General features: G+C 33.1%; 3 protein-coding genes across 3 annotated transcripts; all 3 read left to right on the plus strand.

The window, feature by feature from the left end:
• Positions 1-202: 202 nt before the first annotated feature.
• Positions 203-7,736, plus strand: LOC111708820 (zinc finger protein 90). The gene is made up of 14 exons (XM_023482316.1): positions 203-470; positions 1,089-1,157; positions 1,577-1,691; positions 2,327-2,380; positions 2,672-2,761; positions 3,281-3,373; positions 3,832-3,941; positions 4,167-4,250; positions 4,638-4,731; positions 5,206-5,289; positions 5,754-5,850; positions 6,565-6,667; positions 7,035-7,116; positions 7,559-7,736. The coding sequence occupies exons 1-14, from the start codon at positions 331-333 to the stop codon at positions 7,607-7,609; spliced, it is 1,266 nt and encodes a 421-aa protein (XP_023338084.1). The 5' UTR covers positions 203-330; the 3' UTR covers positions 7,610-7,736.
• Positions 7,737-7,739: 3 nt separating this feature from the next.
• Positions 7,740-20,270, plus strand: LOC111708819 (pumilio homolog 3). Its single transcript, XM_023482315.1, has 11 exons — positions 7,740-8,384; positions 8,723-8,803; positions 9,346-9,416; positions 9,609-9,646; positions 9,933-10,042; positions 12,446-12,565; positions 13,930-14,019; positions 15,378-15,517; positions 16,640-16,770; positions 17,315-17,417; positions 20,117-20,270. The coding sequence occupies exons 1-11, from the start codon at positions 7,938-7,940 to the stop codon at positions 20,253-20,255; spliced, it is 1,470 nt and encodes a 489-aa protein (XP_023338083.1). The 5' UTR covers positions 7,740-7,937; the 3' UTR covers positions 20,256-20,270.
• Positions 20,271-20,478: 208 nt separating this feature from the next.
• LOC111708815 (pumilio domain-containing protein 12-like) lies at positions 20,479-22,519 on the plus strand. Its single transcript, XM_023482310.1, has 5 exons — positions 20,479-20,515; positions 20,781-20,947; positions 21,243-21,311; positions 21,864-21,933; positions 22,285-22,519. Exons 1-5 carry the CDS (start codon positions 20,479-20,481, stop codon positions 22,455-22,457), a joined length of 516 nt encoding a protein of 171 aa, XP_023338078.1. The 3' UTR covers positions 22,458-22,519.
• Positions 22,520-22,614: the final 95 nt, after the last annotated feature.

A 22,614-nucleotide genomic window follows, 5' to 3' on the forward strand; every position in this document is an offset into this window, starting at 1 on the left:
TAGAAATTAAACAGAACAAACCAGGAACAATGTAGATATTAAACAAACCAAACCAGGAATAAGGTAGAAATTAAGCAGAACAAACCAGGAACAAGTTAGAAATTAAACAAACCAAACCAGGAACAAGGTAAGAATTAAACAAACCAAGCCAGGAACAAAGTAGAAATTAAACAAACCAAACCAGAAAGCAACCCCTTCTATTTCAGGATGACGAGGATGACTTCGCCGAGGATGAGGATGTTGATGAATGAACAGGGTGCACGTATCCAGGATTTTCTTGTTTCTAGAGATGCAACACCTCATCCCTCATCCCTTATCCCTTATTCTTGAATGCAACGAAGTGTGATGATTTCACGAATCTTTATCGCGATGGAAGACCTTGTTCAGATAGTTTTCTATTTCAGAATCTGCAATGTGAAGATGGCAACATATATTCAGAAGATTAGTAACGTTAGAATATCTATACCGAGGTATATTCTCACATTCTTTGCAACTTATCACTCGCCACACTTCCCACAATTCCTGATTTCTAATTCCAATATCTGACAGTTTAAACCTTTTACAATCTAATCTAACCAAATTCATATTGGAAATATCAAAAGTCTACGACATCCGAATTCAAAGAAATTATGGTTAGAAAATCCAGGTTTGTGGCAGCGCTGTTACTTTAACTTCAAGGAAAGTTTTGAACAGGTTTACAGAAAGAGTAGTGGAATCAGCCCTAACTGTAAAATTACATTCATCACTCATTTATGAATTTCTATTTCCTAAACTTGTATCAGTCAACAAAAGCATTTTTCATATTCAAATTCTTTTTAAGTTTCTTGTTGAGGATGATTATTTTAAGTCCCAATATTCGAACCTGTGTTGTTCAACATTTTTACCGTTATTTTAAGAATTTAACTGTTAACATTTCCCCAGTCTCCCAATTTTAAAGATTAACTGTAGTTTTTGCATAATTTTTTTATTACATTATTTCTTTTTCACATTTTCATTTATCATTTAATATAAGTTATAATTATTTTACATGCCTTATTTATTATTCGGATGATTGCTTAATCGATTTTGTAAGGTTTTAACGTTTTTAGATCTGAACTTGAGAGTGGAGAGATGACGATCCATGATGGATCGCATCACCATCTCCAGCTTGATACAAGGAACAAATCTACAATTCTGAAATTGGAATGAAAAATAGAAAATGAGGAATTTTGATTTAAGAAATCTGCGAAATACTACAGTTTAACCTGTAACCATCGGAGGCATTAAAAAATTGTCAAGACGACATTTTATAAAATCTTTCGATGACTCCGAAGTTCTAGATTAAACTGTAGTTTACTTAATACATTAAATACTCTTAAAACTAAAAGAATTTTTTTCCATTGTTATAAAGATTTCGAGATTTTCTTTTATCATTTTGGATCCCTCTGGCTTCATTAAAAAAATCTCTTCGTGAAAAAATTGCAATAGAATTGATAATAACAAAATGATATGGTGATATTTATTTCACATCCGGTTATAATTCAAATGTTTTTATTGTTTGTGGTTTAAAATGAATTTAGTTTGTTTGCGCCCCCAGGAAGCTGGATCTATCCAAGACAGATTTTAGCGGGGATTCGGAATCAGAGACGGAGCGGATCGTGTTCAACGAGAACCCGGTAGCAAAGTTTATTGAGGTCGACGGAGTAGGGAAGGTAAGAGAACTGGTGACGTCATGTCAAGTTAATTAAGTGGGGCTTACCCGATTAACAACGGTACCCTTTTAATCGTTGTACTAATTAAAACCTTCGAAAATATCATAATTTGCGGATTTTGTGCCAAAACGCCGAAAATAGTAACATCAGGGACTGAATTTAATAAGTTTAAACTGCCTACCGCCGGTTCAAATTTGAATCACCGAGTCAAATCCTTTCCTAATCATTTACTTTTAATCGTTGATTCAAATTCGAACCGGCAGTAGGTAGTTTAGCGACTTAGCTCAATTTCGTAAAGGTCGTTCTCATTTTATGTTTTATTGACTTGAGTTTAGTGTTGAAATGATTTCTAGTTGCGAGGATGAAAATGAGTTCTCTTTGAGAGGCTGAAAAAGATTTCTCTTTGTGAGGATGAAAATGATTTCTCTTTGAGAGGATGAAAATGACTTATCTTTGTGAGGATGAAAATGATTTCTCTTTGTGAGGATGAAAATGATTTCTCTTTGTGAGGATGAAAATGATTTCTATTTGCGAGGATGAAAATGATTTCTATTTGTGAGGATGAAAATGATTTCTATTTGTGAGGATGAAAATGATTTCTATTTGTGAGGATGAAAGTTATTTCTATTTTTGAGGATGAAAATGAAGAGATGTTTGCTCGGGAACTAGACGAATTCGGATCTAGCAAGGAATCATTTCATTTTTACTTATCAGAAATTGATCACTTTTCTTCAACGCTAATTTTCTAATCGCCATAATTTTGAAACCTGATGAACCTTTGATTTTTCAAATTTTGTTTTGATTTGATCTGGCAGATCTCATAGTTTAAAAAATATCAAAGGTTTAGGAACACCAGGGACCAGAATCAATGAAAAGTGAAAAGTAGTTGAATCACGTGAACATATTTGAATCAATTCTTTACAAATTCTTTACAATACGGGATCAAAATGGACATAATTGAAATGACTGTTCTTCTAAAGGTGCGACCATTTGAATGCAACATATGTCACAAAATGTTCACTCGAGTAGAAATCTTGAGAAGACATTTGAAAACCCACATGATAGAGAAGGTAAATTATAGCATTGCTCACAATATCTGATAATATTAGTTTTTGGGGAAAGGATGTTTGATTAAATGGTATTTGTGAAATGAGTGAAAAGTTCTTTAAAAAATCTACTTTAAGGGACTGTAAGTGTAATTTCAAGTGACCCTTCATGCAAAGATGGCAATGCCCAATTTACAACGGTACCCTGGAAAGCTTTGTTGATCAAGCATGAATAAGATATCAATGTTTTTGTTTCTTTAAACTGTTCATTTTCATTTGTGGTTTCTTTCTGATAGTGACTTGCGAATTTCTTGTTATAAGAAGCAATGGAGCCACTCACGAATTTAAATTAAGGTTTCAAAGGTACCTTTGCAAATCGGACATTGTCATTCTTGCATGAAAGGTCACTTGAAATTATGCTTACAGTCCCTTTAATATTTTTGAAAATTATGATGACGATGCTGTTAATTGTACAGGGAGACGTCTAATAAATACCTTGGGATGTTGGTTGTGGTGATATTTCAGTCATTAATACACTCGTAGGATTACAAATGCACTTACTGTGGAAAAACCTTCGACCGGAGAGATGTTTTAAACGATCACATGAGAAATCATACAGGGGAGAAACCCTTTCAGGTAGGAGAGGGCGGTATGAATCGGTTAAAGAGCTTGAAAATTGCGAATTAAAGCTTGGGAATTGGGAATAATAGCGTAGGATTTTGGGTAAAAAAGTAAGTATTTGAAAGAAAATCGTGGGCAATTGAAGTAATAGCGCAGGAATTGGGCAGAATAGCGTGGGAATTGGGCAGAATAGCATAGGAATTGAAATAAATAATGTGGGAATTTAAAGAAAATCGTGGAAATTGGAGAAAATATCTTTGGAACTGTAAAGAAGAGCGTATGAATTGGGAAGGATTGCATGGGAATTTGGAAGAAAAGCGCGGGAATTGTAAAGAATAGTTTTAAAATCAGATTGGTTAGTAGGGTAGTTGGGAAGAAAACGTGGAAATTGGAAAGAATAGGGTTGGAATTGGAGAATTAGTGGTACCGACCCACCTCGCTCATTATACTGTTTAAACATGCATTTTTTTCAGTGTACTATTTGTCATAAAAAATTCACCCGAGGATTTGTTCTGCTTCGTCACATGAGAATACACAACGAGGGTGGCTTCAAATGCAAGTTTTGCTTAAAGACTTTCGATCGGTGAGTACTGAGTATTTTTTCTAAAATACTAATCCTAGAATTATTCAAGAAAAAAAACTTGAATTTAAGAAAAAATGAATTATTTATTAAAATGAATTATTTTGAAACAAATAATTATTTATTAAAAATAAATTAATTATTAATATTAATTATTAATTAAAATGAATTAATTATTAATATTAATTATTTATTAAAATGAATAAAAAGCAATTTATTAAATTTCAGGAAAGATACATTCCGAGATCATGTGAGAAATCATACCGGAGAGAAACCATTTAAGTGTAGATACTGTAATAAATCATTCTCAAGGTACAAAATATAAGTAATAAATTCCGTTCATTCGTTTCCTACTAATTTTATACAATGAGAAATTCTAAAATTCATCGATTTCTAAAAATATATTGTTTCATTGCCTCGTTCGGTTTTCATAATTGAAATTGATATCAGGATTATTTTTTTCTTTACCTACAGCCAACCCCCCCTCCACTTTAATTAGCAAATTGTCTTCAGCAAAATTGTCAGATCTTCAAATGAAAATGTTGTATCCTAAGCAATGGACAGTGAAATCCACTAAACTTTCACTCTCTGGTATTGCGTTGGAGGCGACATTTTTCATACACTGGAGCACATTGAGAGTAATAAATAACCTTGTCCCACTCCCAAGATTTATATTTAAAGATAAATCAATCTTTCTAGATCGTTTGTATTGACGAAGCATGAGAAAGGTCATGAGATGAAGGTGGAAGGAATGGAAGAGGAATCTGATCTTCACAAGACTGAAACCATACTGGTCAGTGGTCTCATTAAAATATGATATTTTTACGTGAATTATGATAAATTTTCATTCAATTGCGTTAACAAACCTATTTAACAACTTACGCAATTTTTAGATTTTATTTTTATAATTTACGTTTGTCATTAGTAATAATAATAAATAACTATTTCGGTGCCATTTTTAAGTGGTGAAAAATTCTTTTTATTGCTTTTAATTCGCATTTGTATTTTTTGAAATTTGTGAAATCATAAAAATCTATGTCGCTGCAATTGCGCTTAACTTTGAAATTCACGTTTTCTTACCTACAGAAAAAATATCCCCAAGGATTTTGTATTTGGAAATAGATGCAACTGATACCTTTAAAATGTTCAGTTGCAAATTAGAAAATGCTTAGCGACATTTCATGATTAAAAGACATGAGAATTTTTCTGTTCTCTGGTTTTCACTTTATAATTGCTTTGATCTAATCCTGATGTTGAACCATGTTAGGTTGAGAGTTTAGAATACGAAGACAAGGATGTAAGCGATGCAACAGAAATGTTGCTGCAGAAAGAGTTTCAACATGTAAGCGAGGTATGTTTTTTCTCCGTTCTTGTAGGATTTATTACAAATAACACAAAATATTCCGACTTAAATGTTTTTCTTTCAGCATGAATACAAATTTTACTTTTTTCATGGATTTTAGATTTTAATTTGGCAATTAAAAAAATAACGAAACGGAGGCCGAATTTTAAGAATTTGAGCTGAGTCTCAAATTTAGGCGCGGTACAAACATGGTTGGTTCCACTTGAATTAGTATTCCGGCACTCCATTGGTACCGGATTTTGGCGATTCAGCGAAGCGGGTTAAATTATTTAAATTCGGCCTCTGATCTATTTAATTTATATTTAAAAATACTCCATTATGATAAAACGTTAGAATTGGTCTGGTAAAGTTTATTTTAATTTATTTTAATTTGAAAATGTACAAACAAATCTTATCAAACAAAATTTAATTATTTATATTTTCAATGCTGCAGTCATGATACATTTGCGCAGGATGTAATAGAGGAATCAGCTGTTGAGCAGGAAATTATTGAAGACGATGAAGATTTTAGTTTTCCACAGTCTCATGATCTACACTCAGATACTTTAGGTAGTTTACACTTTACACAGTCTCATGATCTACACTCAGATACTTTAGGTAGTTTACACTTTACACAGTCTCATGATCTACACTCAGATAAGTTTGGTAGTTTACACTTTACACAGCCTCATGATCTACACTCAGATACTTTAGGTAGTTTACACTTTAAACAGTCTCATCATCTACACTCAGATAAGGTAGTTTACACTTTAAACAGTCTCATGATCTACACTCAGATACTTTAGGTAGTTTACACTTTACACAGTCGCATGATCTACACTCAGATAAGGTAGTTTACACTTTACACAGTCTCATGATCTACACTCAGATACTTTAGGTAGTTTACACTTTACACAGCCTCATGATCTACACTCAGATACTTTAGGTAGTTTACACTTTACACAGACTCATGATCTACACTCAGATACTTTATACTATACACAATACACATTACACAGTCTCATGATCTACGCTCAGATACTTTACACTATACAAAATACATTTTACACAGTCTCATGATCTACGCTCAGATACTTTAGATAGTTTACACTTTTAAAGATTTAATACTCAGGGTGCAGTATGCAAGCTTTAGAAGGAAATAAAATATGAGACCCACAACTTACAGACCCGGCCCCCTAATTTGAGACGCGGCTCAAATTCTTTAAATTCGGCCTCTGATCCCAGTTCACACACATTAAAGTTTTTATTCATTAATTATTCTAGTGAATGAAGCAGTGAATGAGGAGGTTGTAGAGACTGAAGCTATAACTCTTGCCACAGCTGACGGTCAAATAGTTCGTGTTATCAGCCGAGAACAGTACGAGAAGTAGGAATTTTTAATAGTTTGTTTGACCAGTGTCGACGTTATTGTTCACATGATACAACTAGACTCAGTAAACCCATGAATAGAAAGATATATTTGATGTTGTTCCAAAGAAAAAATCCCATATTATGTGGTTCTATGTACAATGCACAATTGCTGTGTTATTCATTGGACTACTTAAAATATTTACTTGAGTCTAAAAATGTTCTTCTTATTTCATAGTTTTCTGGTTCTCACTGTATGTTGATTATTGTTTTAGGAGATATTTCCTTTTTAAGACTCCGATAATGCATAAAGTTTTTAGCATTGTTTTCTGCTCTCGTTTGTTGTATTTTTATTTTTTCTTGTCTTATTTGTTTAAATTTTCTAGATTAGTGGAGGTGGCAAACAAGAGTAAAACCTATAGATGCGAAACTTGTAATAGAACTTTCACTAACCATAATATTTATCAGGTAAAAACACTTGTGTACACTATATTTTATAAAATGATTGAAATATAGAAAATTATGAGAGAGGGGATTTCCCGGCTTTAAATATTAAACTCGTCGATTTCATTAAGTTAAATATTTAAGCTATAGCTTAAAGTTGAAGGTTAATTTTAAGCTGTAATTTATCGTTCTATAGTTTTTGATTAGTTTTTGTGCAAACTGCAAACTTATACAGATTTAACTTAAAGGGGGTAAATTTGAATTCTAATGGATGGGTAAGGTGGGTGCACTCTAGTTCCCACCGTATAGTTGCCCTTTATTGCCGGGCCCGCTCATATTTCGTCCCATTTTGTAGGAAATATAAAAACACTTCATAACTGAGGTATACCAAACTGTAACTTCTTTTAATCTATGAAAGAATTCTAATATGCATTCATTTATACAACTTTAACAATGTTTTTTTTAGGCACATTTTAGTGAGCCCTGGGAGAACGGGGGTTGTATCTCTCAGAAATAGAAGAAGTTACCCTGGCGGCGCAGACTGGAACAATCATTCGAGGATTTTCGCGGCATCCGTGGAAAATTCCAGAAAGAGTTCGGCCCGAGTCGTTGTCAACAGTCCTAGTGTTTTTATATATATTTGTACNTGTCTTGTCTATGTAAAAAGAAACTGTAAATATGTCAAAAAATTGCTTTCATAAATATTAACCCTAAAAATACCTACCTGGGCTCTATCAAGGACACCCTTGCACCTTCTCTATACTATGGTATACTATGGTAAACATACCGGCATTAGTAACATTGTAAATTCATATTTTTATCAAAGCTTTTGAAACCAAAAAGTAATGTTTTGTTTTCTTGTAGAATCCAAAATGGTCGTTATGGAAAAAACTAAAACCAAGAAATTTTCTCCAAAATTTGAAGAAGCTCCGCCGAAGAAAGTTAAGAAGATGAAGAAGAACACCGATGTGGAAGATAACAGCTCTAAGAAGAAGAAGATCAAGGGAGAAGAGGGTGAGAAGAAGAAGAAGTTGAAATTTAACGATAATGTCGACGTGAAAGAAATCAAAGGAGAATGGAAGAAGAAGAAAGAGATGAAGGAAGAGAAGAAGAAGACTGGAAAAGTGAATTTCGACGGAAAGAATCCTAAATCTAAGTTTAAGGAGCCTGTCGAGTTGTTGAACAAGAAGGAGACAAGAGAGAAACAAAAAAAGGTTAAAGAGACAAGAAAGAAGTTTAAACAAGAAGATGTTTTTGATATTGGAGTTCAGGCCAAAAAAGTGTGGGAGGAGGTAAAAAATAATAAATCTGAAAGTAAGGGAGGAGGAGGGTGTGGGGGGTTATAGTGGCAAATAAAAATAACTTAACTGTGGAAATGTATTCTGTAAATAAGAGTGTTATCATGTCAAAAGAAAAGGGACAATTAAATTTCATCAATATTGATTGATGGATATTGGATATTTTAATGATTGACTGACTGACTTATTCAGAGATGATTGAATGCTTGATTGATTGGTTCATTGATTGATTGATTGAATGGTTGGTTCATTGATTGATTAATTAATTGATTGATTGATTGATTGATTGATTGATTGATTGATTGATTGATTGATTGATTGATTGATTCTAGGTACGTAGAGAAGACTGCCCTGAGTCTAAGAAAGAGTCTCTGGTGAATCAGCTTCATTCATTGGTGAAAGGAAATATTAAGGTGAGCTAAACCTGGAAAAATATTTGTCAAACGTGACCAAGGTTTATACTGAAATATGTTTTTTGACGATAATCTCAACAATTATTATATTATTCTTTTGGACCAAAATTAATCTTAACAAATGTTCATCCGAAGTAAGGTTCATTCTGTCTAATGTAGCGTCTATTTTGACATATGTTCAACCAGACTAATGTTTGTTATGTCAAATGTTCATCTTGACAAAGGTTTATCCAGGCTAATGATCAAATATGTGGTCGACTGTCCATCCAGACTAAGGTTCATTTGAACAAACCTTCACCTAGACTCATGCTCATCAGATAAATGTTCGTCTTGACAAATGTTCATCTGGACTACGTTCAATGTAATAATTGTGCAATGTTCATCTAGACTAAGGTTTATCCGGACTAAGGTTTATTTTTATTTGAACTAGGATTTATGGAAACCACAGTTAAATGATAAAATGCATACTTATTATTACTAAGTGAAATAATAATCTATTAATATTATTGTTATTGTTATTGTAATTGTTATTGTTATTGCAGAAAATTATATTTGCTCACGACACAGTTCGTGTAGTGGAGTGCCTGATGGCTCTAGGATCCTCAGATATCAGGAAACTTGCAAAATCTTTAAATATCTTTTTAATTTTTATGAGAATTGGAAATATAAGTTCATTTTTTTTGTAAATTTTGATAAAAATTCCCAACACAGGGTTGAAATTAAGAATAGTTTTTTTTTTAGCTTTTCTTATTGTGACAATGAAAAGTATTAAGAAGTAAAATTGATTTTGTGTGACCTAATTTAGAGATAAACTGTTTTTGGAGCTTAAGGATGATATTCTTGGTGAGTTAGTTCGGAGTTATTTTATCTTATGTTTTTTACCATTTGTCCCTGCTTTTTCCTGACAAATTTCCGTTTTCCTGTTTTATCGGTATTTTAGTGTTTTTTCTGTTTTTAATTTAGTAATTTTAAAATTCCATTTTCTACTGGTTTAATTTTTCAAGGGAATATTATTTCTACACCGTTTATGTTCACTGCACACTTATTAGTATAAAGATCGCAATAACTTTTGGTGACTGTCCCTTAAAAAGATAAAAAGACTTGTTTAACATTATTTTTTACTGTTAAGAGATGGCCAAGTCCAAGTACGCACACTTCTTTGTGCAGAAGATGCTCCGCTACGGTAGCAAGGACCAGAAGAATCAGATCGTGAAAGTAGTGGAGGGACAGATTGCCAAGGTCAGTATTAAAAGTGAAACTTTTAAGATTCGTCAGTATATTAGTTGCAACTTCTCAGAGCTTTAGTGTCAAATTGCAACATCCCCAGATTTGCCAGTATTGTATTTGCAACATTCTAGATTCAAAAGTATTTTACATTTAACTTTCCAGATTTATTGCCAGATCCCAAAATCATTTAATAGTTGCAACATCCTGGATTAATCAGTATTTCAGAAGCAATAGTCCTGAGCTGGGAACTTTTAATGGTGGATATCGGGATTACTGCTTGATCCAATCTTTTCTTAATCTCCAGATTAAATAATGCTTGTTCTCCTCTTGTTATTAATGTCAAGATTAATTAACCGATCGGGATTCCATTCTAAAGTTTTCAGCTCTGAGTTCATAAATCAGTTGTCAGAACTTTTGTATTTTAAATCTTGGGATTAAGCATTGTTCTCTCCATCTTGTAAATACTCGTGGATTAATTAATTCACTTTTGATTTTAGCAATTTTAATATTTACAATGAAGACGGCTTTTTAATTTAAGTTTTGATTGTTAAAAAGCTTTATTTCAAGTAATTAAAGAGAAGCTTTTTCAATTGACAGCTTCTCCATATTTATGTGTATCCATGCTGTTTAAAAGCTGGAAATAAATGAAAATTTAAATCGAAAGTCGTCTTCATTGTATTTATTTATGCGACGATGACTTTACTATTGGCAATAGCAAGCTTGAATGATCTAAAAATGAGTATATAAGGAACCCTCGTCATTAAAGTTCGCGTCGACGAAACCAGTTGGCGTGATCCATAGTAATGGAGCCAGTGCTCCCTGTTTTATAAAAGAACATATTTTTTAATCGTATTACTAAGGTGAAATGTTGGATGTGCATCAGCCTTGCCACTTGGCTGCTAAACAGTAAACATTAATTATTTTTATATTTTTATTGTAAAAAAATTTTAATTTTATTTTTATTTTGAAAGCTAATTATGTTTATTTAAATTAACACGTTTCACTTCTATTCTATCCTATTATAACGCTTGGTAAGTAACCACCACTATCCTAGGATGATCATTTTAAGAATTTTATTTGATAGTTCTTGAAAGGTTTTTGGGAGGATTTTTCTTTTCATTGGATCCATAGTTTACCAGATTCTTAATTCAAAATAGAACTGGTATGTATATGTATAGCAGTAACCCGTCCACAGGCTGATGATGAAGAAATCTTCTATGGCCAACTACGAAAGTAGAACATATTTATTTCAAAGTCACTCTTTTGTTAAAATTCACAGCGACACCCTTAAATTGTTAAATAATGTCGTTATTTTGTAGTTGTTTAATTTTGATATTTGATCATTGTTTCTGCAGCAAAAAATGCGCAAGTCATAGACCCTTTAATATTAATATAAAACTAGTTTTAAAGCATAAAATTGGACAGAATATTAGACAGTTTTAGATCTTTCCATTTTATTTTTACGACCACTGTCACAAATTGTTATGCTATTTTGTAACTCGGCATTTTTAGAGTTTTGTAATTAGCTTCTTGGATCCAGATGTATTGTCAAAACTTTTTAAGTGTCCAATTTATTTCTAGTTTCAAACTTATTAGATTCTAAGTAATCCTATAATTCAGTTTAATCCATCTAGGATATAAAAATCAGATATAAGAAAAAATTATAATAAAGACTTATCTTTTTCGTTGAAATGCTTTTAAAAGAAATGATTATCTATGATTATGGTTTTATTCCATGATTATGGTCTTCCATGATAAATGATTATTGCATCTATGATCTACCTTGATTAAGATCGTCCATGATTATGATTGTCCATGATAAAGATTTTCCATGATAATGGTCTTCCATGATTATGGTATTTCATGATTATGGTATTTCATGATAATGATCTTCCATGATTATGATCTTCAATGATTAAGATCGTCCATAATTATGATCGTACATAATCATGGTCTTCCATGATTATGGCCTTTCATGATTATGGTCTTTCATGATTATTATCGTTCATGATCATGGTTCTCCATGATTATGGTCCTCCATGATTATGGTCTTCCATGATTATGATCTTCCATGGTTATGATCGTTCATGATTATGATCTTCAGTGATCATGATCGTCCGGTATCATGATCGTCCTTAATTAAGGTCTTTTATGATTTTCATAAAATGGGTTTTCAAAGATGTTTATCCTATCTGATCACTTTTATTTGTAAAAATGTTAAAAATACAAATTAAAAATTTTATCAAAAAGTATTCTAAAATACGATTTTTGAAACGGTCATTATTCTAAATTTATGAAGCTTGAGAAAGATGTTTTTAAAGGTACATGGTAATTATTGTAAAAAAAACATAATGATTAAAAAGAACGGAGACAACTTTTTAATATCAATTAAATTTTAACGATGATTTTTTTCAGCTGATGAAGAATAAGACGGCGGGTCACGTGATTGAGATAATTTATAATGATATTGCTTCAGCTCCGCAGAGAAATTCAATGTTACAAGAATTTCTAGATCATGGATTCATTCATTTTAAGGTAATTTGTTCGTTCGTTTGTTTTTTTGTTCGTTCGGTTGTTCGTTTGTTCGTTTGTTCGTTTGTTTGTTTGTTTGTTTGTTCGTTTGTTCGTTTGTTCGTTTGTTCTTTTGTTCGTTCGTTCGTTCATCCCAGGCCTTTAATTATTGATCCTTTCACTTTTCATGATAAATGAATGTAAAACATATTTTAATTTTTTTGTGCGTTATTCCTCTTTTATAACCCCCCCCCCCCCCCGCCATCAGGATGAAATGTAGGATTGCGCGGACCGCAATTTTTTTTAGGGTTTTTAATGAAATTAGAAAAACAAATGGTTTTTGGTTAAAAAGTATGAAAAAGGATGTAAACCTTGCCTTCAATCCAATTTTTTAAAGTATACTCAGTGCTCACCTTCAAGGATCTATCGGGAACTTGTAACGCACACACACACACACGTACCACCCGCACACTTAATTGATGTATTTTAGCATATAATATACCTGGAACAGAATTTAATGAATTGGATTGGTCGCTGAACTACCTACAGACGGTTCAAATCCTGAATCCCCGATTTTAATCGATCCTCGTGAATCTTTAACTTCAGGGGATATTAGTTCCAAAACTAACATAGGGCCCATTTCTAACACTGAGTTTATAACTTTAAATCCAAAATGAGTAGAACAGAATTACACCATATTTTTATAAAAAATGGCTAAAAATATATATTGAATCAATACATGTCAAATTTAAACTTAAAATAAGGTGTGAAAATTAGTTTTTGATTCTTGATTTCATTTTCGAACATATCCCTATTTTGAAACAATTACCGGATTTCAGCTCATGTCGCGTTTTTGGAACATATCCTGGATCATTTGTTCTTACAATATAAATTTAACTCAAAATGTAATTCTCTAAAATAAATCATCGACATTCTCTTACTTTACAGATAAAATGTGGAAACTTAGATTCTAGAGATAATTTAGTCTACATGAGATAATTTTTGTTTTCAGTGATTTATTTTTGTAAGTTATGAAAGTGATTTTGTTTTGAATTGTGGATTATACTCAAAAACGGGAAAGTGGGTTTTGCCTCGAAAACGCTACAAAGTTTCAAACATTTTCTTTAACCCGGTCAAGAGATTAAAATGTTGGTTATAATTTTTATTATCGACTTTTACTCTGGATATGGGCCGGGATCCCAACCACCCAGTCTTTCAATTTGTGTTAGAAATGAGTGTTAGAAATGGGCCAAGTGTTAGTTTTGGAACTAATTTCCCTTGAACTTTGATGCAGTGATTCAGAATTTGAATTTTGAACCATTGGTAGGTACCATGTACTACAGCGACTTCTCTTCTAATCAGAAAAAAAAATCAGTCTCTGATTTCAGGAACCTGAGCTAAGAACAGTTCCTGAGATTATTGCCAAGTATCCACTTCGTAAAGCAGACTGTATTCAGAATTTACAGAGAAATGTCGAGGTAACCCCTCCCCCTTCCACCCCGTCACTTCTTCCTGACCCCCATCCCTCATTCCCTCCTTCCGACCCATCCTCCCTTCCATCCCGTATTTTCCATTCCCTATAGTTATCCATCTCTGGATTCCTCGCCAGCTTAAAATTGGAAGCTTCGGCTTGAATCTGAAGAAGTAGATTATTCCCTAAAAATGATAGCTGATTAATAATTATTACCCTTAATTGGCGGATTATATTTCAAATTTTATATAAAGTCAGAGAGCCTGGTTTAAATCGGCTATGGGAGGAACCCTGTTTAATGCCCCTTCTCCAGTCGCCACCCCTTATATCCTCTTTTACTTCCCCTTGGGCTCCACCCCTCCTCCCTTGCTTCTCAATGCACAGTATTTATACTCCATCCATTATAAGCTTAATTTCAAGGAACCATCCATGTAAAGAGGAAATTCTCGATTCACTATGGTACCCTTAAAAGCCATGTCTGATCAAGTATCAATTGGTTATCAATGTTTTTATTTTTAGAACTGATTATTTTCAATTGCGGTTTTCTTCAAAAGGAAAACATGTATGAATTTAAAATTAAAAGCTTTAAAACCTAGAACGACAATATCTTCCACATTATTGAGCAGATAATTCAATTCCATTCAATTCAAATTGTATATTTCTGAAGGAACAATAGTATAACAATTTTAACGATAACCTATATAACATCATTTAATTGCTCCTTCAGCAGGAGAGCTCAAAAGTTCGGAGCTGTTTTAGCTGAACCCCCCTGTATCTAAACAATTGAATTTGCAACACTATGGGGACGGAAGGGTTCAAGTACATAATGTGGATCAGCACGGTGGAAGCGACTAGGCTTTTATCACAGGGCATCAACACAATTTTAATTATAAATTGAAAGAAAGGGCTCAAAAAATTGAACAGCAACAGAAACATATATAATGGAAAATGTTTGATATAGTTAAGATGAATTCTAGGAATAATATAATCACTATCATTTCGAAGTTGATATTCACTATTTTTTTTTGATTTTTAAGAAATTCATTTGAAAAATGAAATAGGAGCATATTGATACTCAATTGAATGCATGAAATTCGCTGTTTGTTGAGAAACTAACTCAGGTTAGGGAAGAATATTGAGAGAATACAATAATGGATCAGTAAAGGTTTCAAGGGTCCCTATGTGAATCAGACATTGCCATCTTTGCATGGAGAGTCACTTTAAATTACGCTTTCAGTCCCTAAAAGTTAAAAAAAATTTAAATAGTTAAAATCCTTAATTTGTTCCAGCTTCACTAGATTTGTTTATAGGTTCTAGAAGAAATAACAAGAAATTTAGGAGATGTTTAGATTAATTATTTTTCAGGTTTTAATTCGTAAAGGTGCATTTAACCATTCCCTGGTTCATACCGTGATATACAACTACCTTCTAGTAGCTGATAATAAACAGCGTGCAGAGACAATAGAACAGCTTAGGGAGGCACTCGTTCATATGGCACATAGCAGGTATAATTCAATAGTTGTCAGTGTATTACTTTTTACTCTTTTTACATGACTACACATATGATTTAAACATTTTGAACCTTTGTGTAGTAAATGCCATACTCGTAAAACTTCATCCAGAACTGTATCAGTGCAGGAACAACTCGCCAGCTATAAATGTCAACCACAGGACACAAACCAATGGGCACGATGTTATCGGCTCTAAATGTCACACAGGGACACAAGCATAGTTATCAAACAAGCTCTTAAGCGATCAATGCCAAATTAATGGGCACAATCTTATCGGCTCTAAATGTCAATCAGACACAAGCATAGCTATCAAACAAGCTCTAATGCGATCAATGCCAAACCAATGGGCACGATCTCAGCTCGTATGTTTCAACGAGGACCAAAATTACTTCTAATACCTCAATCAAAGCAGAGTCTCATCCAACTACTTTATTCAAGATATCTTTGCTTATGTTACAAGCTAACTTTAATCGACATAATTACAAGTTTTATGTCGATATAAGTTTTATATATAAGTTTTATGTACGTATTTAAAAGATTATCACGGATAGATATAAATGTAGTTAATCTTATCACAATGCATTTTTTAATCAAACGTTCATTTAGATTTACAGACAAATACCACTTAATACCTAGGTATGTTCAGGTTAACAAATATGGGGATTGCTGTATTAGTTACATATGTAGTCACTAATCATATCCTTTAAGTTTAGATTAATAGGTTTATAGATTATCAGTGTTGTGTTGAGAAGGCTTGCTCAATCCTTTTAAATAAGATGTACAATGATGAAATTTGCTGTACTGAATATAATCTATAGTACTGTACATGGAATTGTACTGTAAAATCTTTTGTACTTTACATTGTACAGGGAAGTATAGTGTAAGGTATATAATCTTTTTTACTGTACAGGGAAGTATACCGTACCGTATAAAATCTATTGTACTGTACAGTGAAATGTACTGCACTGTTTTCAATCTATTGTACTGTAGATGAAATTGTTCTGTACTGTATATTACCTATTGTACAGTACATAGAAGTGTACTGTACAGTATATAATCTATTGTACTGTACATGCAAGTGTTTTGTACTGTAGTATAATCTATTGTACTGTACAGGGAAGGAGCGTACACTGCCCTAAACTGTTTATGGCACGGAACAACAAAGGACAGGAAAGCTATCATCAAAAGTTTCAAGACCTTTATGTTGAAGACTGCACAAGAAGAATACGGTCACATGGTTCTGATGGGTAAACATGTTTATACTTTATTTGGCATGTTGAGTGTAGAAATTAGGGATAGGGGTTGTTTCAGGGGCGTATACAGGAATATATTTCATTCCAGGGGGCTTTGTGACCGTTTGGGCCTGAAATTTTCCTGGAAACCATACATTTTACTTATCAATGGGGGAGGGGGCTGAGTCAACAAAGTTCCCTTAGGCCCCCTGGCCCCCTGTTCACGCCTCTTTGTTGTTCAAATTTAATTGTGACGTTGCTTCGAAATTGGGTTATTAGGACCTTCCGATCTTCCGAACGTCCCACCCCGCGTGTTTAATGTTCCAAATAATGAAATAAATTGAAATGAAAATATTGCGTATAAAAAAATTAAACGTTTTTTATCGTTATCTTATTCAACAATGTTGTTTATTTTGAATTTTTTTAATTCCTAAAAAGAGGAATCAATGTATATTTTCTTGGTAATTGTTATTAGAAAAATGATATTTTAAAGAGAGCCCCTCCATGTTTTGTTTTAATATACTAATAATGCTTGTTTTTATGAAATGTAATTTTATAGGAATATTTGACTGTGTCGATGATACTAAATTTGTTGGTAAAGCTGTCATTTCTGAGCTTACAGAGAATATGGAGGAAATGATGACAAACAAATATTGCGTCAGGTAAGAAAACAAACAAATATTGCGCCAGTTAAGAGAAAAAATATTGCGTCAGGTAAAAAAAATTGAACTTTAAATTCAAAACATTTGGCTTCTTGGATATCAGGCATAGGTATAAGATACTTTAAAGGTACACATACAATTCTATACAATGCAAGTACTACTTTATCTCCTTCAAACGACATTTATTTTGTGGAGGGGGGGGGGGGCTACCCTGAAACCCCCAATTCTGAACAGCAAACTATTTTTTTCAGTTCTTCACTCTTCAGTATAAGATTTGAAAAGTGTGATTGCGCTGAGTTCTAGGGGGGGGGGAGGCTACGCCCCCGTTTACAGGTCTAGGGGGAGGCACTGCTCCTTTGCCTCCCCCTGTTTACGCCCTTGAAGGAAAATGTTATAATGCGCGATGTTTTTTAGAATCTACATGTAATTATCTTTCGATCTATATGTATTTCAAATCTGAAGCCCTTGTAAAAAAGCCCTAATGGTTTTTAAATCGTTGGGTTATTACAGAGTTTTATTTAAATATCACAAGAACTAGAAAGAAAATGTTACAATGCGCGGCGTTGTTTAGAATCTACATTTTATGAAGAATATTTTTTATTTGTCTATTTATTTGTAAAAGCTACTCCCAAAAAAGTCTCTATTCTTCCACATTAGTCTTTTGCTTTATCAGGAGAAAATATAATTTTAGTAATTTCTGACGTCATCACAGAGTTAGAATTTGAACATTTGGTTTTAATACACAGGGTGGCCAAAATGTACGGATTGTACGGATTCTACGGATTTTTTATTTTGTAACCCTAAAATTGTACGGATTGTATGTACGGATTGTACGGATTTTTTTTCAAATTGTACGGATTTTTATCCTGGAAATACGCCGGGTTTTTTAATTTTCACTCATTTCAGCAAGTTTTATTTTCTGCATTCTAAATAATATTAGATTGATTAACGTTTCAATTGACAATCAAAATTCATTCATAATTTTCGAGATACCAGAAGTGTTCATTTGAGAATATGTTCCAGAAGTGTTCATTTGAGAATGTGTTTATCTATCTGTCTGTCTAGCTATCTGTCTAGCTAACTGTCTAGCGATCTGTCTATCTATCTGTTTATCTATCTGTCTAGCTCTCTTTTTAGCTATATGTCTAGCTATATGTCTAGCTATCTATCTAGCTATCTGTCTATCCATCTATATATCTATCTGCATGTCAGTTTATCTATCTTTTTATTTATCTGTTTATATATTCTATATGTCTCTCTCTGTTTATCTATATGTGTATGTGTCTATCTGTTTCTCTGTCTATCTGTCTGTCTGTTTATCTATCTTTCTTTTAATTGAGTGTGCAACCCCTGTACCACGCTAATTTTAATTATATTAGATCCTAAATCTACACTCCACTCTTTCTAATTATAACTTAATTGTTTGGTTGTTAAATGGCCTACACACTGATCTAAACAGTTTTAAAAATTAGAATCAACGCTCTCTGGTTCTCTGGTTCTCTGGTTCTCTGGTTCTCTGGTTTTCTGGTTCTCTAGTTCTATAGTTCTCTAGTTCTCTAGTTCTCTATTATCTAGTTCATTAGTTCTCTAGTTCTCTGGTTCTCTAGTTCTCTGGTTCTCTGGTTCTCTGGTTCTCTAGTTCTCTAGTTCTCTAGCTCTCTAGCTCTCTATTTCTCTAGTTCTCTAGTTATCTATTTCTCTAGTTCTAAGTTCTAAGTTCTCAAGTTCTCTAGTTTTCCAGCTCTCTAGTGTTTAATAGTAATGTTTAAGTTTTATATCTTTGCAACCTTATGTGGTAGACTTTTATTATTATAAGCTGTGAATTCTGCCAGATTAATTAGGCTTCGTTTCAAAAACCAAAGGTTTTCAGGTTGCAAAGATAAATGGATTTTAAAATTGAGTTTAAGTTGAGTTTCTTCAGTTGATCTTATTTTTTTCATTATTTCCGGGTTCTCATCCAAGCATTCAAATACCTACAGTAGTTTTTACTACCAGGAATATAGGTACATATAGGGAACATCATTGGTTGCTGAGGGAAGGGTGGGGGGAGTTAAAAAATGGGGGGGAGAAAGAGGTGGTGGGGAATGGGAGGGGTGAGACAGTGTTGAATAATATTTTCAAAAATGGTTTTATTTTTCTTAAATGTACGGATTGCAGGGATTTTTTTCGAAAATTGTACTGATTGTACGGATTTTTTCGAAAATTGTACGGATTTTTTAAAAAATGTACGGATTTGTTCAAAAAAATGTACGGATTGTACGGATTTTTTTTTTCGAAATTTTGTACGGATTGTACGGATTTTTTTCCGAAAATTGTACGGATTGTACGGATTTCCTCTGAAAATGTACGGATTTTTGTACGGATTTTTTCAAAAAAGTTTTAGCCACCCTGAATACATTTAAATTGAGTATTATGAATGGAAGAACATTACCAGAAGACTGTTTGGGGGAGGTTCGGAAGCCCTATGGAGACGCGCAGTGCCGCAAGTAGGTTAAATGAGGTTTGGAAGCCGTGCGGAGGAGATTGCCTCCCTCGTTAGTTTCGTAATTTGTAATTTGTATACAAACAATATTGCGTCTGTTATGAATTCTGATCAAACAAATATTGGTTCCAGTATAATTAAACAAAAAATGCATGTATACAAGAAACTATTGCGTATTTGATTAAAAGTTTCCATTTAAAAACTACTACATATTTAGGGTTCTGAAATATCTGTTTTCTGGCCGAAGTCCCACATATGTCAATAAAGACATGATCACTATACTGGAGAAGGTAATTTTGTTAAATGTTTATCCTCTCCATGTCTTAGTGCCCGGGGTTTGGGGGGTAATTAATTAATTTTACTATTTTTAGGTTTTAAAAATTGCATAAAAATCATACACACTATTAAAGAATACATGTTTTGTAAATTTGTTTTTATATTATAATATTATATTATAATATTTTAATTTTGAACACTAAACGTTTTACAGTTTAAACATACACTAAGTCCTCTGTACACTTAATGCTGTACACCGTACATACTAATAATGCTATACACTATACAGCGTACATACTAATAATGCTTTACACCGTACACGCTAATAATGGTGTAAACCGTACACTCTAGTAATGCTGTACACTGTAATCACTAATGATGCTGTACACCGTTCACACATAATGCTGTACACCTTGCACACTAATATGCTGTACACTGTACTTACTTATTATGCTGTACACCGTAAACACTAATAATGCTGTATACCGTACACAATAATAATGCTATACACCGTACATATCTTACCGGATCCAAGGAGCCGAACTTTTAAGGATCCAGATCCAGGAAGCCGAACTATCAAGAATCCGGACCATATTTCTCTTAAGACCAATTTAACTTGATTTTTGTTGTGAATCAGGGATTTGCTGGTAACCTGTACGACCCACCCACCAGCATCACTCTTACCTGTATTATCAATAATGCTCCACCCTGTAAGGAGTTGACCCACCTCTTCACAAACCTAGCCAAGCTAGCCGCTAAACCATTCTCCAAGGTAATTTAACCATGTGATTATAACCTTGACCTTGACTGACAAGACCAAGAATGGCACTGACCATGACCTCGACTATGGATGACCTTGAATATTGCCATGTCCATGTCACTGGCCATAACCACTACTACAACCGTGAACCTGACCCTGACTCTGACCATGACTTTGACCATGACCAGTGGACATTCTTGACTAATGGACATGACCTCAAAAATGCCCATGACCAAACTGAAACAAAAGGTAAAATAATTGCTAATTACATCCTACTGTATTATAAATATAAAAGATTAATGTTTAGGGAGATTCTGCCCCGAACCTAGTAGAGAACACTGCTAGTTCTATGCTTCTCAAGAAGGTTATTGCAAAGGTAAAACTCAAACTCAATTTCCCCTTACCATTTAAATCAAAGTTCAGTGTCTACCTTCTTTATTTTCTTAAATAATATGAAATGAGGAATTCAAATAAACTTTTCTTTCGATCTAAGCCTCATAGTTATTCTCTGACACCTCTCAAAAGAGAATTTGTCAATCTCCTTAGTCAACTAGGATATTTAAACTAAAAAAATTGCATAATTCCACCCTCGGTTTTATAGTTCAGTTTTTACCATTGATAACATTTCATGCATTTTTTCCTACAGAAACATCGGATAAAAATGAAATGGTATCCATCCACCGAACATGAAATAGATTCGGATCCAACCTACACACACACGCCCTTTCAGATGTTACAAACTCGCATTTAATTATTAGTCAATTTTTAATCTGATAAATTTGAATATTTATATTTTAACTTTTCGAATATTGAAAAAAATTATTAATTTTTTAGCCTATGTCGTTGTCAACTTACATAATGGGTTTCCAAAAAAAAAGTCAGCAACTTTTGTCCAGCTATATCTAACATATATAGATGTTTTTTTTAGGACGAGAAAAGAGCTGAAAAAGGAGAAGAAACTTTTTCATCCCACCTTCTAACTGCATTAGAGGAAGAATGTAAGTTTTTTTAATATAGTTTTTTTCGCTTCATCGTTGAAAAGAAATGACTTTTTTTGTGCAAGATTAAGAAGTATAATTTCAAGTGGTCCCCCATTTAAAGAAGTCTTTGCCTGATTCACAACTGTATCCTTAATAGCTTTGTATGATTAAGTATGAATTGATATTTCTACTGCAGGAAAACGTTTAGGAATTTAACACTTTCAAGTCTAGAAATATTTTTGAGGAGATAAAGGTTTCAAGGGAACCATTGCTAATCTTTTCATGGAGGGTCTCTTGAAATTACGCTTACAGTCCCTTTAAGAGGAAATAAATTCGCCAGAAAAAAAATTAATTTCCAACTTGTTTCAGCTGTTGAATCCTACCTGGCCTGTAACCGAGGCTGCTTTCTGCTGGTCAACCTGATCGACACCGGGATACCCGAGGTGAAGGAGGTGGTCAGGGGAAAGGTTAAACCTTACATCAAGACCGTCAAATCACAGGATACACCGGGAGCGAAGTTGTTGTTGTCCAAATTGGAATAATTATTTTTTAATAAATTTTTTATATTTTTTTCTTTCAATAAACCCTATTTTTATTACCAGCATTTAAAGTTTTTTTTTATGTGAATTTTTTTAGCTATCTTGGAGGGGTAAGATTTAGGACTGTTTAATTACAAATATACAATGCATGAGAAATCAA

The sequence above is a fragment of the Eurytemora carolleeae genome, unplaced genomic scaffold (genome assembly GCF_000591075.1).
Source record: "Eurytemora carolleeae unplaced genomic scaffold, Eaff_2.0 scaffold806, whole genome shotgun sequence".
In the NCBI taxonomy this organism is placed as follows: domain Eukaryota; kingdom Metazoa; phylum Arthropoda; class Copepoda; order Calanoida; family Temoridae; genus Eurytemora; species Eurytemora carolleeae.